Source organism: Tubulanus polymorphus, chromosome 3, assembly GCF_964204645.1.
Source record: "Tubulanus polymorphus chromosome 3, tnTubPoly1.2, whole genome shotgun sequence".
Taxonomy (NCBI): Eukaryota; Metazoa; Nemertea; class Palaeonemertea; order Tubulaniformes; family Tubulanidae; genus Tubulanus; species Tubulanus polymorphus.
In genome coordinates, this window is record NC_134027.1 from 10,427,064 (window position 1) to 10,444,060 (window position 16,997).

The 16,997-nt window shown below is 39.8% G+C and overlaps 1 protein-coding gene across 1 annotated transcript; it reads right to left on the minus strand.

Moving 5' to 3' along the window:
* Positions 1-5,020: 5,020 nt before the first annotated feature.
* LOC141902481 (transcriptional regulator ERG homolog) lies at positions 5,021-14,241 on the minus strand. The gene is made up of 4 exons (XM_074790227.1): positions 14,169-14,241; positions 12,385-12,441; positions 7,771-7,848; positions 5,021-5,550 (listed from the first exon to the last, which is right to left on the minus strand). The coding sequence occupies exons 1-4, from the start codon at positions 14,239-14,241 to the stop codon at positions 5,021-5,023; spliced, it is 738 nt and encodes a 245-aa protein (XP_074646328.1).
* Between the last annotated feature and the right edge of the window lie 2,756 nt (positions 14,242-16,997).

A 16,997-nucleotide genomic window follows, 5' to 3' on the forward strand; every position in this document is an offset into this window, starting at 1 on the left:
TAAAGTCACCTTCTTTAAGTTACGCGTAATTACAGACTGTATTCACTAAGGTTATTATTTCGGCGAGTGAAGTCAATATTGTTATTAAGTTATCCACGTTTTTTAGCCTTTGTAGAGCTATGGCCCCGGGGCTATTATCAATCGGAGTGTTAACCAAATTAGCTGTCTGGGAATTAAACGAGACGACGTAGATTTTGATCGCTTGATGGGATGTCCCGCCGTGTCGGAAGTCCAGCGCGCATTCAGGTAGAATGTGCTTGGTACAACGGCTACGCGCGGGACAAAAGAACGCGCTCAACGCTAATCATTATCAACTCCCAATTATTATCATTCCGTTCATAATATTTGAAAATATTGCCGCCGAAGACAAATCACGAACGTCGCGAGGCGTACGCGTCGATTTCGGACCGACGCCGGCCGGCAACAATGGCGCTGCGACGGCCGCACGCTGCCGCTATTGTTTCATGCCAACGACAGCGTTAAATAAGTACGAAATAAATCAATCGCGAGCGCAAATCTTTGTCTGCCTAAAAACAAAACGTTGATGATGATGATGATGATGGCTCGTCAGCAATTTGACTGTTATCATTCAGTCAATCGGTGGACGGTCAGTGCAATTTTTTTTTCAACAATATTTTCTCTGATCTTCGAGCGTGGCAAAACGATTTCGTTTTGAGGAAAGAACCTAGAAATACAGTTGGAAATGAGTGGGCTTAATGCCGCGAAAGTGTTAATTTGACCATTAGACATCCAGCGGACGAAAACAAACCAATCCCTAATCCCCTTGCCCTTCACCCTATCCCATGGAGCGGGGATATGTGCAATCGAAGCGACCAGTTCGTGATCGCCAGGAAATTTGGACAAGAACTTCACTCGTCTGCAGCTAGCTTAACCACCTTAGTTCATTAGTTTTAACGTCAAAGAAATATGTTGTTATCATATGTAACGTCCCAAAATAATCATGGTTAATGAAATAATTCACACCTTCGCGATAGAGTTAATTGAAATTATCGACTACGTGAGTAACCATTTCGCAAAATTGAACCTGCACACAAGAACAGCCAGTGCAAACAGATAAACATTTAGAAAGCCTCCTTGACCTCCCTGAATATTTTCTATGACCAACGATAAGTATTTCTAAACACTTTCGGGATCGTAATTTTGATGGCGTAAATGATTAGTCCATCGCAAAGTTTCAGTGGTATGGGTTCATAAGGGGTTCATAAAACCCCGGACTAATCGAATACGTCGACATGGTAAATAAACATTGGCAGGCGAGTTTTTTTCGGTCTCAGTAATCCCTCTGTTGCCGTTAAGATCTTAGTGAGACCTTTTGTTGTCCATCTACATACCAGAAGAATCCCGATCGAGCAAATTTAGCTAACCTGGGCTGTAGCCCCAGAGAGCTATCGCGTTCGTTCGTCCATGTCTGTCCGTTGTTCAACAAAAAACCAGCACTTTTTTCGTACATTTTTAAAGATGTCGAGGGAGATTTTGAAGACGCTTTCATCAATTATCTTGATGTTTCATGTTTATGTTTCCCCTTACGGCCTATCATTTTAAGAAATGTTTGGTCGATAGGATACAAAATGGCGCCATCCTGTGAAATCTTTTTCTGAAAAGGTATCTTTGGCCTGATTGGCTTGCGAATTTTTCATTGAAATTTGTGATAGCATTCTTTGGAAAAGCTTTGGAAAAGGATCATCTCAGGCGGGTTTTTCTATCACTCAATTATTGAGCAATGAACAGCCATCTTTGTCTCATTAGTCCTCATTCGCAGGCGAAAATGTTAAAAAGGTTTCAACTTAAAGTCTTGATATTTAATGTACGGGTATAGAGTTTCGTCATTGGTTTCTGTTTGTATTCACCAGATGGCGTTGAATAGTTGTGAACATCATGGTACATGTATTTACATGTTCTATGGTTGTGATGAGTTTCAAGGTAATTTATAACTGTATCTGTCCACCAGAGTGTGTCGGCTATCTAGATTTTCAGATTGTCAAGCGTTTCGCCAAGCAGGCATTGTTATCCCTGGACCCCATACTTGCAAATAGTTAGGCTACTAGTGTATCTACTAGTTACATCCGCATTAACTATCTAGTGTAGGCAGGGCTGTTACTTAAATCCTCGATTGCCTTTGTAGTATTATTGAGACCCCATGTCATCATTATAAACACTAATAAGCGCTATTTTCACACCCCGAGGACCCCAAGCAACCCATAGATATACAATCCTTGAAACACTGAACTAAACATTTCGTGTTTTCTGGGTTTGAGATGGGTTATACATGAAGATGATGCCATCAACCTGGGGCGGTTACCTGCATACCTTTACACGTTTATACAATAACAGGATTGTCGCCGACGGTGTAGAGGTTTTAATTAAACGGGACCGTGACATCGGTAAAGGTTGCATTCTGTGACAGATTTGTTCGCATATTTCGGCAGTAGATTTAACATTCGCGTTACTGCAGGGAGTTTGCAAATGGGTATTGACACGCATATCCTGGAATTTCAAGGGGTAATTGAGACATTTCTCATTGGTAACTATTGCAATATGCATACGCCGAGTCACTCTAATGATGATAGGAATGCTGTCTTTGTGAATGGCCCGGGAGAAAATCATCTCAATAGCTGCGGGCCTGTAGAATTAAGGCCTTATTCCGTATCCCACTATCAGAGGATAACATCCCGTAGTCGGAATCTACGGTGCCATCTCCGTACTAAAACCTCGATAGTCAAATCACCCAGTTGTAGTTTTTTGTTGTATCTGCAATTTATTTTCATATAGAATTACGTCATTATTCATCAGCCGATCATCCTGCAGAATTATTTTAAGTTATAGCCCGTGGAAAATAAAGAAACTAATCCCCCGGCAGGGATTCGAATCGTGCCACCGTGGCGAGTCTAGATATCTTCACAATCAGAATCGTAATGAAATGTGTATGATTACTAACAGGGTTCGTAGGTATTCGCGATATTCATATTTGCATCGCCTTTCATTTGTATACAGGAAACGATTGTCCCCCCATCCCCGAGCCAGTGTTCCGTCAAAGCCACTCCAGCGCAACAAACACTCGACGTTTCCACAACGGTTATTATCAATTTCCAACGATCCATATTATGGTAATTTCTCTTCCTTCCTCAAATTTGCTTCGTTTTTAATACGCTCGTATACCTACGACATTGCTGCCAGCATTTTATTCGATGGAGACGCAAATCCGATCCATTTGCGAAATATAGAATAGAATGACTTTAATGGCGATATTGACATACCGGATCGTATCATATGACTAAACTTAGTTTTAGGAGCTTATAATTTCTTATCGTTATGTTCGATGTTATGATTTTCTAAATGTACCTTGATAAGAACTACGGGGGCGAATTTAATTGAAATGACCGTATCGACATGACGGCTAGTCAGAAGGATATTCGGGAAGATTTTATGATTATTTCATTTTTTCTTTTAATTGAAACGATGATGACTGTAACCGATTAAATTGTTCAAACGAGAATAAACCTCTGCAACCGCGCTTCTGTCGCGTTACGGCATCATATCACCAGGGCCGAGTTTCACGAAAAAGTGAAAGCCTAACACGGTTAAGTTTGAATTGTTGTCCTCATTGAAAAAGTGAAGTAACCAATAGTGATTACAACAAAAATTTGACTTAAACTTTTTGTGAAACTGGGCCCAGGCATCATTACGTGTGACAGTTGAAAATAGTTTGGCGGTTTTGTTGAGATCTTCGTAAGAACGATGCCTGAAATACAGTCTAAATCCGTTACATCGCCATCCTTTTTAATGCCACAGCTCACTTAACGCCAACGCTTTTCTGAGAACGATTTTGCCCAATCCAACTCAAACTCCATGAAAATACCATTCCTTATAACGTCAAATTCGTTAAAGCACCACGTTTTTTATTGATCCCAACCGTGGCATTATAAAGGACTTTACCTGTATAAGCAATGACTGTGTTGTCCCGTGCAGAAAGCTCCTTAGGTTCATTGTGCATTTGAACGAGCATGACAAGAAAACTCCATTGAGATCCGATGATGGTCAGGAACTTTGTCGATGCGATAACCCATTCTCAGAGGAAAAACACTCGAAAGTTTATCTTGTTACATACAAATAACTTCGTTTTATTCATTTTCCGAAAACAGCACCATTTCAGTAAAACATTCAACGCTATTTACAACTTTCGTAATTTGATGTGACAATGATACTATATACTAAAATTCGATGAATTTCGGATGTTCTGAATGACTAGATAAAACTGAGGCTATTTCAATTATCAAGAGCATGGATTCTGCTACATGAAAATAAAACTTCGTATAGGAAATTATTCTATTTTTAATTGTTTTTTGTCGAACTATTAATTCTAAAAAACAACTTTTTCTTACTTTTAGATATTTTCGTCTTAATCTTCTACCGAATTATTTGCAGAAAATGTATTCATTTCTCAGATCATTTTAACTCAATTCTATACAATTTTGACTCTTTTTAAAGAAATCATTCCCACAGTCCTTCCGCATTTCATGCGGAAAAAAGTCGAATAATGAAAATTTAATTAAATTCTTTAAATTTCAGTTCTTTTGCCCTTCTATTTCTATTCTTTCCCGAAAAAATACGTACTCACAGTAATTAAAAAGGCCTGAAGACTAATTATCTTCTTATTGAAATCGCCATCAAGGCAGTAGCGATTTCTACTCTCGTAATGGAATATAACCGCGTCGCGATTTCAGAGATTTTAAGAGAAACCGCAAAGCAATTGCAATTCATGGATGAAACAAAATAAGTCGGGAAATCTTGCTCTTATTTTAGGAACATAATAATCCAACGATGAGTTTTGGCTACGACAATCAGCTACGTGATTTATGTACCCAATTATTCTCATTCCTAGGGTCGTCCGGTTTATTTATAGACATCGAATCTGCATATATAGAGGGGGTTACAATATACACAGTTTGAGGAGTGGAATGTTGGACATGAAATCAGCAGCTTCAATTGATATTGACGCAATTCATGTGTAGTAGGACCCTAGAGGCGATGGCATATGGCCAGGGTGATGTGGAACTGGATGATTGGCGATATTATTATATATATTAGCACCGGCGGGTGACCAATAACTAGACGGTGTTGGGAAAAATCCTGGGCCGGAATTCGCCATCGATGCGTGCGCGTTTATGAAATTGAACTTGGCGTTGTGGTGGTAACTGGACATGAACAACTCCTGTTGATACTTGTACGGACTTGTTTCCACGGTGCTGGGCTGCATCGCCTGCGCGAGTCCGGCAAAGTCAAATTTATACGCGTATCGTTTACCGTGGACTTTCGTCATAATGTTCTTGTCGTAATAGTAACGTAGGGCGCGACTCATTTTATCGTAGTTCATGTTGGGCTTGCTTTTGCGTTCGCCCCAACGTCTGGCCACCTCGTCCGGGTCGACCATCTTAAATTCGCCGTTAGTTCCTTCCCACGTAATACAGTTCGTGTTGCCGCTGTCGCTGAGAAGCTCCAGTAGAAACTGCCACAGTTGGATTTGCCCGCTACCTGGAAGACAAAGAATACGTGCTTGACAAGTTAATGATTTAATCGGCATCTAATGCGTTCGGTAGACACGACGAATGCTAATTTTACATCTTGTGATTGCAAAAGGCTTTTAAAGCTTCATTTGCCCGACAACGAATTGTCATTTCTTCATTTTCTTGTCATGTACGCATAGCACTGAGAACACTAGCAGGAAATATCAAATAGGAATCAGAAATTCTGGCCACACCGACGGAAGAATTCATTATCACACAGCCTACGCAAGATCGGAGGGAACTTTCTTTCATTTCCTATTTCCGGCAATGTTACGTAGTTTGTGATAATTTGGTGGCTTCCGGTCGAAAATCATTCGACGAATATTTCTGGTATCATGATTTTAGAATGTACAAGACCAAGTTGAAGGGTTTCTCAATGTTGTGTGCAATGTCAAAGAAATATAATCATATTTACGAAATATCGCGATACGATTAAATTTAGCTCGAACTTTATCGATATTTTGCAATTTTTTTGTGAACTGTGAACAAAATTCCTGTCACACACGACCATCGATGGAACTATTCGATTGAAGAGCGCTTGTGATCGTACTTGCGCGACATCGCCTCCAGCGAGCCGTTCGTGGCTTTTATTGTGTGTACGAGTATCGTTTCGCTCGACGATGGGACTCATAATTAACCGATGGATCTGTTCTAGAGCCAATTAGCGGGCTGCGGTCGCGTTCAGTATAGATCACCGCGGCATTATTGCCCCGTTGGCGAAGTAACGATTCGGACCGTTTTGTTGTTCGGCGCAGGAGAGTAAAGCATGGCGTGATTGGCGATCGATCGATCTCTTTACGCTGAATCTCAAAGAATAATAATCAACTACAAGGGTCTGCATTTCTTTTGTTTTGCTTTGGCGATAATTTGCTTTTTACCTCCGCACGTCACAACAAACACGGTAAGGTAACGGGCCACGAAAGCATTGTTTGGCAACACTCTATTGCCATTAAGTTGCCTAGCAACGCCGTGTTCCGCAAAAGGGACTGGCTAAAAGGCCGGAAGTCAATGCTCGTGTGAAGTAGTTCCCCAATTGAAACTGCTTTTACGGGTAGCACGAATACCGCGCTAATGTTGCGACTTGACATGCTACTCTTTGCTCAATAGCTCTTAGTCATGGAGATTTTTGCAAGTACGTTATATTAAAGCTATTAGTTAAGTATATTCCGATCAAATCGTTTTTCACGCTGTTCTGCAATCCGTATGATTCAACGAGTTGAAAGTGAATAAGGACGTGCACAACGATATATCGTCGACAATCGATCGCGAATGAAACAATGAAATAAAATTTAATATCGAATGCAAAAATGGTGCTCCAGCCACGCCGGCGTGATGGCTGATCAAGAGCTAATGGTGTTTCACGTACTAGTACGTATATTTCATATACCAAGGTTTTTTAAATCTTGAAATGGTTATTCATTCGATTGGTAGATTCCGTTTGATTTGTTTTGATTTGGTGTCCCTTGCAAACCCACCATACCCGCCGGGAACGAAAATGGGTTTGATTTTGAAATCGGAAAATGGAGCACAGATATAGTTTTGTGATCGGCGATCGAATTTACTGAATTTTTTTTCAAAATCGAAGAAATCGATTGGTAATTTCGCTATATACCAAGGTTTATCGATCTGAGCTATTCAACCAGTTATCATAACATAATCTAACAATAGACATCGCACTGTTAGCTTTTAAAATTGGTTTAAGGTTGTGATATGGTCGCTTTGGGACCCGTACACAACAAGAACCTGTTCCTTTGGGAATCATTTCACAGCGGTCTAGCCACCCATCTGCAATTATCGAGTCGTTCGCCATGACGTTTTCCTCTCTGCCGCATTTGTATTATCGTCACTTTACACATCAATTGGCTTAAACCGGCTTTCGCAGGTCAATTAACCACTTGGCTTTGGTCCCATTGCGTCGAAAACATAATACGACGTTAAATACACCGTGCTCAAAGAGTGGAATCGACTCTACGGTCGTATAGAATATCAATACGGATAATAACATCTATACAGCAGGATCCATGCGGCCCTACATACGATAAGTCGAATTTCCCTCATCCCTCGTGAGTCGCTAACTTAGTGCTCGCTATTCCCGCTTTTTAATAACATTTCTTCAATGATACGCATAAGAAAATGAGGCTTGCGTCGGAATGTATGATGGATTTGGCCAGTAGGACGTGGTACATACCTTGAGGTCTCCACGAAGAGAACGTAGGATCCAATGCAGTCGGCTTCGATATATTCGTTATCGGCGATGCTCCATAACCTGCGAATACAAAATAGCAAAATTTCCAACTTAATCCGTAAAAATTCTGAATAGCGGAATTCACTGTCAATTGACGCTAAAATGAATGACAAGCTTGCGTAGATATCACCATAAAGTCACCGTGTACAAAATGCTATTTCACTGGGTTTTTATCGAACGCTGAAAAATGTTAACGCGTTTAGGAAATCGGACGCATATTTTCGGTCATGTATACTGAATTTGATGAACATAGGGTGCAGTGATATGATATATTATGATATTATAGAATTGACCTTGAATGATTGCTGCTAATGACAAATTCAATTCTAAATGGTCCAGAACGTTTGTATTTTACTGTAGGCCCTACGAGCTAAATAATCTACGTTATACAAATGAACTGCATTCCCGCCAAGTTTAACCAAATGTCTAAATGACTACCCGAAATAATGTAATACAAATACCATTTAGTTTCTTCTATTGTCAAATGAAACGATATGAGCATCAATTTCGATTCGTGCTCTCTTTTTAAATATTATTTTCCTGATTTCCCTCGGTGGTTTGCGCGATCAGATTCGAGATGATCTCGACCGTGATTCAATTGTACACTCAGACCGAATATCGATGTTCTTCTGGCTAATAAACGTTTCCTTTCTATTAATTAGGGGCGTAATTGTGTCAGACGAAATTCAATAAACTCGTCTTCAGGGGATTCTGCCGTATTGCGTCTAAATTTCAATGCCAGCCTGAACGAACCGCCGCACCAAGCCGAACGCGGCGAGAAAAAAGAGCGGCCTTCACATTTGAAACGCGTACGAGTCTGTGGAAAATATGAATCCTATATTGTTTGGTGAAATACGATTGATTAACTTAGGTTATATCATTGAAACTATATCATCATGAATGAATTTGAAAGATAAATAAAAGATTGAACCGAAATTAGCTTTGTGGTTGCAGTTACATCCGGAGAAAAGGATACCTTTGCATAACCTTTCAGAGCCCGATGATTAAACGTTTTTCGTATCGGATAAGCTCCACATTTATGCATTAATAAATAGTGTCGTGTCACCCATGGTCGTTAATGTGATTTCTTTATGCTTATGTTTGTTTTATCTTCATTTTATCTTCAGAGACGCTACCCGTTTTCGCGGTGCTCGTTTCCTCTGCGCGGAGATGCAACATCTGAGTATCCGAATTGGATCCGATATTGCGATATAAGCGCAATTACGGTAGTAGAGGATAGAGAAAACACACGCAGCGTTCGGATAGATACCTTCTCGGCGGAAGGGACGAATTATTCGCAAAACGGAGGATCTTTATGAATATTGATGCGCCAAGACGCTGTTCGTCTTAGCGAACAATAAGCCTGATTAACACGAGAAAATTGTCGGCTAAGTATCCTACATTATCTTGCCAATTACTACGATCTGGCGAAGACAAAGAGACGACACCATCGTTTGCCCATAAGCCACGAAGACTCCCGTAGATCGGAGGAAATAATCATTCGCTGGCAGTATTAATAATTAAACAGACGACTTCGCAGGAAACGACTAAATTGATTCTTAACTTCGCGAAAATGCGCATCGAGTTAATTTCGTTCGACTACAACGTATCAGGGCTAGCCCTGAGGGGCAGCTTATATATCCCTGTGGCAATTGTATTCATTATCCGGCTATTGAAACACCGTTATCTCGTGGTAAATAAAACTTTAGGTGAAAAACAATAATGAGAATCGATAGCGGGCCGGTTTTATCGATTCATTGGATCTTCTCTATTTTACAATATTTTGTACTAATTCCTACTACTTTATATTGTAATTTAATTCGTAAATAAAACATTATTATTATCTGATCAAGATTTTTAAGGGCGGAGGTAGGGTCTGACTCAGAGAGGGGCGCACTCCCAAAATAGGGCATATCATCTGAAAGGGCCCCTCGAATGAAAGATTGTCGGAAAACATTTAATTACTTCTGGAAATACGGAGTACAAGCTTGAACTTTTGCATTTGAACTTTTTTTAGGATGCAGTTTTTACTTTTCATATTCACGTGAAATTTCAGGGCACCACTGCCCCATCCCCTCGGATCCGCCCATGCCATTTCATTTAGAACAAATACATCGCCAAACTGAACTTGAACTGAAGATTCTACTAATTAGTTAAAACATCGTAATTTTCTTCGTTATGGATAATTCCTAAAATCAATCATCATTATTTTTCAAGTTCGAAAAATAATAGACCACGGATAGCTATCCCCTTTTGAGCCCCTCAAGTAGGCGGGTGACTGGATCGATTTGTCCATGTTGCTGCTCCATAAGATTGTTGACACAGACCCATGGAAGAAGACATTACTCCTCGAGTCGCGTGTTTAGCTGTTATTGAGTTTTCGGAAATGTTCGTTTCTTCTCTAATTGCCTGTGTTATAATTGACGAAAGCGTATCGCGTTCGGGATCTTCCGTATAAGGCGACAGAAAGAGAGATTTGTTTGTTCGTCGCTGGTTTGGGACAATATCGAGCAGTAACGACTTCTTTTCAAAAGTTAGAATTCGTTTCTCAGTCAACCCGTTCGCTTTGGGAAATGATGAATCGGCAGGAGTCGAGGAAACCGTAGCTCTGTGTGGATGTTTAACACGTGAAAGATCTGAAATACTCCCCCGTTATAGAGGAGCTGATCAGTTTTCTTACCAAGAAATAAGGTACCGGCTACCCACTAGATGGTGTGAATAACGGTCGGCTTGATTGTGAATTTTGTATATTATATTGTCTATCTTCATGTACCATAGAAATGGTTAGAGTTTAAATAAAATCCTAATCCTTTTTTTCGTTGGAGTTAGTTCACTTTCATCTAACTTTGAATATGGTTTTGTAGGCTCTCGAATCAAGAATAAGAACTAGTTTTCAACAACGTTGCTTGGTATAGTTCCCATTGATAGCAGATGTAGTTTAGCGGTTGGATAATGAAGTATACTAGCGAACCTGGCGGATGGTCACTTGCCACAAGTGGAATCATCGCTTGCCACAGTATCGTTGCCGGTGTCATAGAATGAAATGCCTCCCCTTATTTATTTACTGTAGATCTCAGGATTGTAGGTAAGGGCCCCATTGTGGACTATTCACTTAATCCATCCGTCAAACTATTTGTTAGGGTATCCGACATCGGGGACATCTGATTCTATGACAGCGGTACCAAAATTAAACTTAATCTAAGGATGTATAAAATTGATGGTATAGTTATGAACGTCATATGCATGTCACTGAAACTTGTTCCGTGCCATCTGTTGGAACAACTTTCGAACCAGTGTCATTTTCTAACAGTAATCGGAAATAAAAAATAGAAACAATCCGTCAAGCGATATTGTTTTCGTTTCCTGACATTATTAGCCAATAAATCAACTACGTTCCGCGGTTTACATTATTCGTCCGCGGGGGCTATTTATTTTACCGTAATTTATGTATTACGAGCGCTCGCTACAAGCGATCAACTCATATTGCCGGACAGAATTGTGCTTTGCTATTTCACCAAATATTGACCGGCAAATCAAATTTCGAGATAATATTTCCGACAGTCGAATAGCGATCCGACCGTCTCCGCCACTATACTCCACACACCGCCGTTGTTGACTCTATCCGCGTAATGGCCATGTCAATATCATTTAATCTACGATATCAAATATAATCTAACGGGTTCTGGTCTTTAGTCCATCATCATTTCTCTACACGCCGATTCGGAGTTACATTAAGCCGTGTTTTGCAGTGATTCACCGAGCACTTGCAGCTCGAACGCGGCATAGCGCGGCGCAGCGCACCGAGCAGAGCGCGGTTTTATGACATGTCTGGAGAGATGATTATGGCTAATGTTTAATTGACTCCATTTCAAATCCGCTGTGTTTAGAACTCAAAATAATCATCGATCATTTTATTTCATATGTCGACGACGACGACAACGACGACATGATATAATGAAACATTGACGTCTGATTTTGATTTCACCGGTGACGAATGCGGCAACGTCGCCAAGAAATCAAGAAAAATGTCGAATTCTTTTTCTAGCAATAACAAAATGATTATATTAATTTGCTTTTTTTCATCTTTTCTGCAACGACTTTTTTCGAACATGTTTTTTTTTTCGGTTTCGAGCTGTATGAAGTAATACCAAAGTATTATCGTATCAACGTCCGGACTAAAAAACTTGAAGAAACAATGCTGATTCACCAATCAAAGCGCTCATGCATAAAAACGCATTCGAGTCAATGAATGGAATTTTTGGCTTATTTAGTTTTTTGACAATGATCATCGCAAATTATGGCTTATAACAAAATTGGCTGGCTAATATGGGCTCTCCTCAATTCTTAAATGGTGTTATGTCCCATAAATATAAAATAGCGATGTTCAGAATTTAAATCGAAGTTTGATTTTCTGCATCTAATTATTCCCTAATTCGCGATGATTTAGATGATAATACAGGGGTGTTTATCTAGGTATTCTTACCCCGGGAGCCGTGAATACGAATGATATAGCATAAAACGATTATCTCTTTTCTAAAATAGAGAATAAAAATGTACCTTGAGGTTGGGGACTCGCTTGTGGTGGTGTCCAGGGTGATTTTCCGTACGACGGATCTGCAATAGTGAAAAGATCAGAATTGTGATAAAACCATAATTGGAATATCATTAGTAAAATAGAATTCCGGGATTCGAATTCATCGAGAAATAACAAACCAAAATTGTTTTTGGTTTCTCTCATGATGAATTTCGTCCGAACTTCGAAAATGTCAGAAAATTAATATTTTAATTATAAACTGTGGGGTTTGCTCATGAAGTCTGAGGACTGAGATTGATATCAGTCTACCAGTCAAATTGTTACAACTGTTTATATCTTCGAGTTCATTTTGGCAGTAAGAAATGCGAAAATGCACAATTCACTCCAATTACAATTACAATTAGTTTATTTACTCCACAATTATACAATTGCACGGAGCAGAAAATAATCTAAAATATACATTGCAACATTTAACATTAGAAATGTATTAAACATTTACGTATGTACAACGCCAGTTTTTTAAGGGTTTGGCAATTTGAGTTGAACAGATTATACAACTTTACATCATTGGGGAATCTCCAATAACGCTCCGGGATGTATCTAGCTCTGGATTCCTAGAAGTACGGGCAGACGAGTAATAAGTGATATTCATCCCCCACCGCCTCTAAATCACACTTTTGGCACAGCCTATTCGAATACGACTTTGCAAACATCCGATCAGATGGAAAATGATAATCGCGATAGCCGAACTTCTTAATTTGTCAACGATGGATTAATGGGCTGTTAAGGGTTGTATTACAAGCTTTTTCACTCGATGGCAAACATTCTAGTTGACAACATTGCATCAATTTCGTCCTTGAAAACTGACCTGGTCATAAGATAGCCGAGATCAAACTCAATAAAATCTACGCGGCATATGCCCTTGTTTATATTGGTTCCGATCGAAACCTCGGTAACTCGTGTGTGTGTTTGCTCGTTCGCTCCCCGGCAAGCTTCATTATTCTCGACTTAAAACAAATTTCGGAATAAAATTCGCCATCATTACGTGTTTGCTTGCAAATTTCGGCCATATGCTGCCGAGTTTTACCCCCGAAAAGAGATCGGGTTTAACGTTTTGTGCAGTTTAATGAAATCAACGGATTATGGAAAATACCAACGGTCGACGAAATGGAATATTTTCCCACGAAAGACTAGTAATAAATTTAAATTGATCGTACATTCATTGATTTGGTTTCGGAATTTTACTTTCACGATGTTTATTTCACGTGCTAATGCATTCAGTACGCCGCTTATTCAAACAACGAAGGTCATGTATGCGGAATATTAATAAAACGACACAATTAAAAAGAAAACGGAAAACAGTTACCGACTAGGATGGTTTAATTAACCAATTAATGAGAGCGGGAATGCGAGAAAATATTCATATATGCGTTATTGATTGAGATTATCGTGAAACCACGCGTCATCATCAAATTGAAATGTTTACTTTCTGACCATTTATCCATGGCGGATGCATAAATTTGAGCAGAACGGGTCAAACACGGTGTTTTCCCAGGTATATAGATTTTTTTGATATTTCAATGAAAAATTCATTCATAAGTATTTGGGCATTACATACAGTAATTTCTGGCAGACGCCAAAACAATTAATAACGATTTGAATTGTGGTTAGTTTCATCATTGATACTATCAAGATCACTATCAGAAAATTTTTGAACACGGAGCATGGGTGTCGAAACTCTCTAACCCCTTGGATCCACCCCAGTTATCAGTAGAGCGTTTTTAAAAATGAATCGAAGATTTCTTACCTGGAAACATCATACCTGATAGACCTCCGAAGGTACATGCCCGATAGTAGTCCTGTTGTTTCATCCCTTGCATCATCAGTAGATGCGGCGGGCGACGTTAGAAAATGCGGTTCAACCGGTTATTCACTTGCCTCTGGTATAGTTCCCCTTATTTCGTAAACAAGCGAACCATTGAATCACCGATATGAGGATGCGGAAACCAAAATCAAAAATCATTCACTTCCGAATTTTCAGGAATTGACTTTGTGCTCTTACACGAAATATATACATAAATTCTGTGCATTTTACGTTGGCGCTTTTATAAGCTCAGCGACAGACGACCGCGAATGGACCAATCGCTGAGCGTGTGGATTAATTATGCTCGGTGATTGGCTTAAGTAGGCGGTCGTTCTGGATACGCGCGCATACACCGACTAACCATTCCTGAAACTCGTTCGTTTACAGAATGTGCATAAATAACCCCAAAAATGAACGATCCCGTTTGTAAAAATTAGATAAAAAAATTAAATGCGAATTGTCCTTCTGAAAATTCATAATCATTCTCTGCACGATTTGGCTTAATTTCAAGTCTACGCGTTTGTAGTTATATTCTTACTTATCTATGGGGGAATGATTTGGTTTAAAGAAATTGATGTGCACTTTTCTTCGTAATTTTTATGGCTCCGAATGACCAGTAAACATCCACAGTAGAAAATATCAAAGAATGAGCGGAGTACAGACTTTCGGAGGCTCTATTAAACAGATAAAGAACTAAATTTGTGTTACAGCATTTCATAGGGATTTACAGCAGATTAAACAAGGTTGAAGGTACACGTCAGAAATGCGATTGGTAATTAAAAGGAGCATGACAGTAATATTCGTCAATTTTTTCGGGTATTTCGGGAGGAAGTTGGAATCTCTAACAAGGTAGCGCGCGGCGCGTGCGTCCGTGCGATGCGACTGTCGAGCATTGCATTATCCCACGGGACTCGATAATCTACAGTGGTACGTCGATTACGTATTGTTTGTGACGTTTGATTTTTAAATTACGCCACACCGAAAATATAAACGTAACGCGATTAAAGCATACGTTTTATGTCGACTGTCGGGGGAGGAAAGTGCCACGAGGAACATGCAGACCCAACACGGACAGCACCGACACGTGTCCGCGCAGTTCTTGGGAAAATCAAACTTTTGCCAAACATAAGTGCATCGGTGCACGAGAATCGCTCAAAACTTGCTTCCCGTCTCATGTCTGAAATCCGCTTTTGTTTAAACGCGCATGTATTTTTCATATTTTCAAGTGGGCTCGTCGCGTGCGATCATATGCTGGTCATGTTCAGCCCATTGTGCGCCTACTCTTACTAAAGCTAACTAAAGTTAATTTCGAGCGTATTAGCGATTTCGGGATTATTAAAATGCGTTTGTTGGTTTTATCCTCTATTCGGATCCCACGCGCCTTCCAGAATATAATGACCGTCTGCAACAGTCAGTGCCTAGATACGGACGTACAGTAACGACCAACAGTTCGAGTTGCTTTGTATGATAGTTTAAGCTAAAAAATGATATCTTGTTTCTCCTTTCGGCTAAGCTTAAAGGTTGACCCGGCCGTATAGAAATGAACTGATTTCAAATTTTATTGCGTTTTATAAATGACTATAGGATGTTTAGGAGAAACAAGGTACCATCTTTTAGCATTAGCCCTCGCAGAACCGGGCTTTTAAGTGCGATCAAATAGATATTATGGATTGTTTCAAGGCTAACCGATTAATGTAAACATCTTATTTTAGAATATACGCCCGGATTTCACCATCGATTTTCGAAATTCACGCGGTACTAGATCCGCGAAAATCCCCCATCAAAATTTCCCAGATTGACTGAAGAAACATGAAAATCAGTTAGAAAACAAAGCTATTTGGTATTAAACTATCTTAAAAAATGGCAATAAGAGACATATGGTGGGGCAGCCATGTTTTCTTGAAGTGTCAGCGATCATCGGAACTCACTAAGGGACTCCAGGTCTTTCCATATACCAAAGTGTTTCATAATATTTCAAAAGCTAAGTCAAAGAAACAGTGGCAGATGAAAGGTTTTGTAGTATAATGAATATGCAGTCGACCACGAATTACCGAGATGATGGGGTCTGTATCCACGGGAAATACACCGTCAGTTTGTACATACAGGTGGGCCTAGGTTGTGGACGCACGAGATTTCGTCCTCGTTAAAAGGTCGTAAACTGCCCCGGTGCGCCCGATCGGCTTCGGTCGGTCGACGCACGTCATTGCTTAACAACCAGCGTAGATCGTCATTTTATAGCCGTAATCGTACGCGCTAAATGATTATGGAACTAATATCGGAGGATTTTATAACTTTTCGAGTCGGCTGGTGAAATATTCAATAACGCACCATTCTCGATTGACACGAGTCTCCACACGACCGAGGCAGTATCCGACTGTGGTTTATTGGTCCCTGCATCGTCGACTTAATGTACGTACGCTCAGATTTTTATGCGGACGTTCGTTAAACCTACAAAAGCAAATGTTTTTCGACAATAATTCAGCCAAGGCTGAGATATCAATTAATTAAGAATAATCAAACGGCAAATTTGAAAGAATATCATAGTTTTCCATAACGAAATAACAATTCTGTAATGTTGTTGTTAGAAAGGAGAACAACTCAGTGGAGAGAGTCCTATAGATAATCGGCTTATTGACACGTACGATCATAATGAAAAGAAATGGAAAGAGAGGCGAAAACCTCACTGAACCTTAAAGGTCTGTAGTGAATTGTAGCCACAATATTCATATCTATTCAGTTCCAATTGATGGACTACAACCCATCAGTCTATTC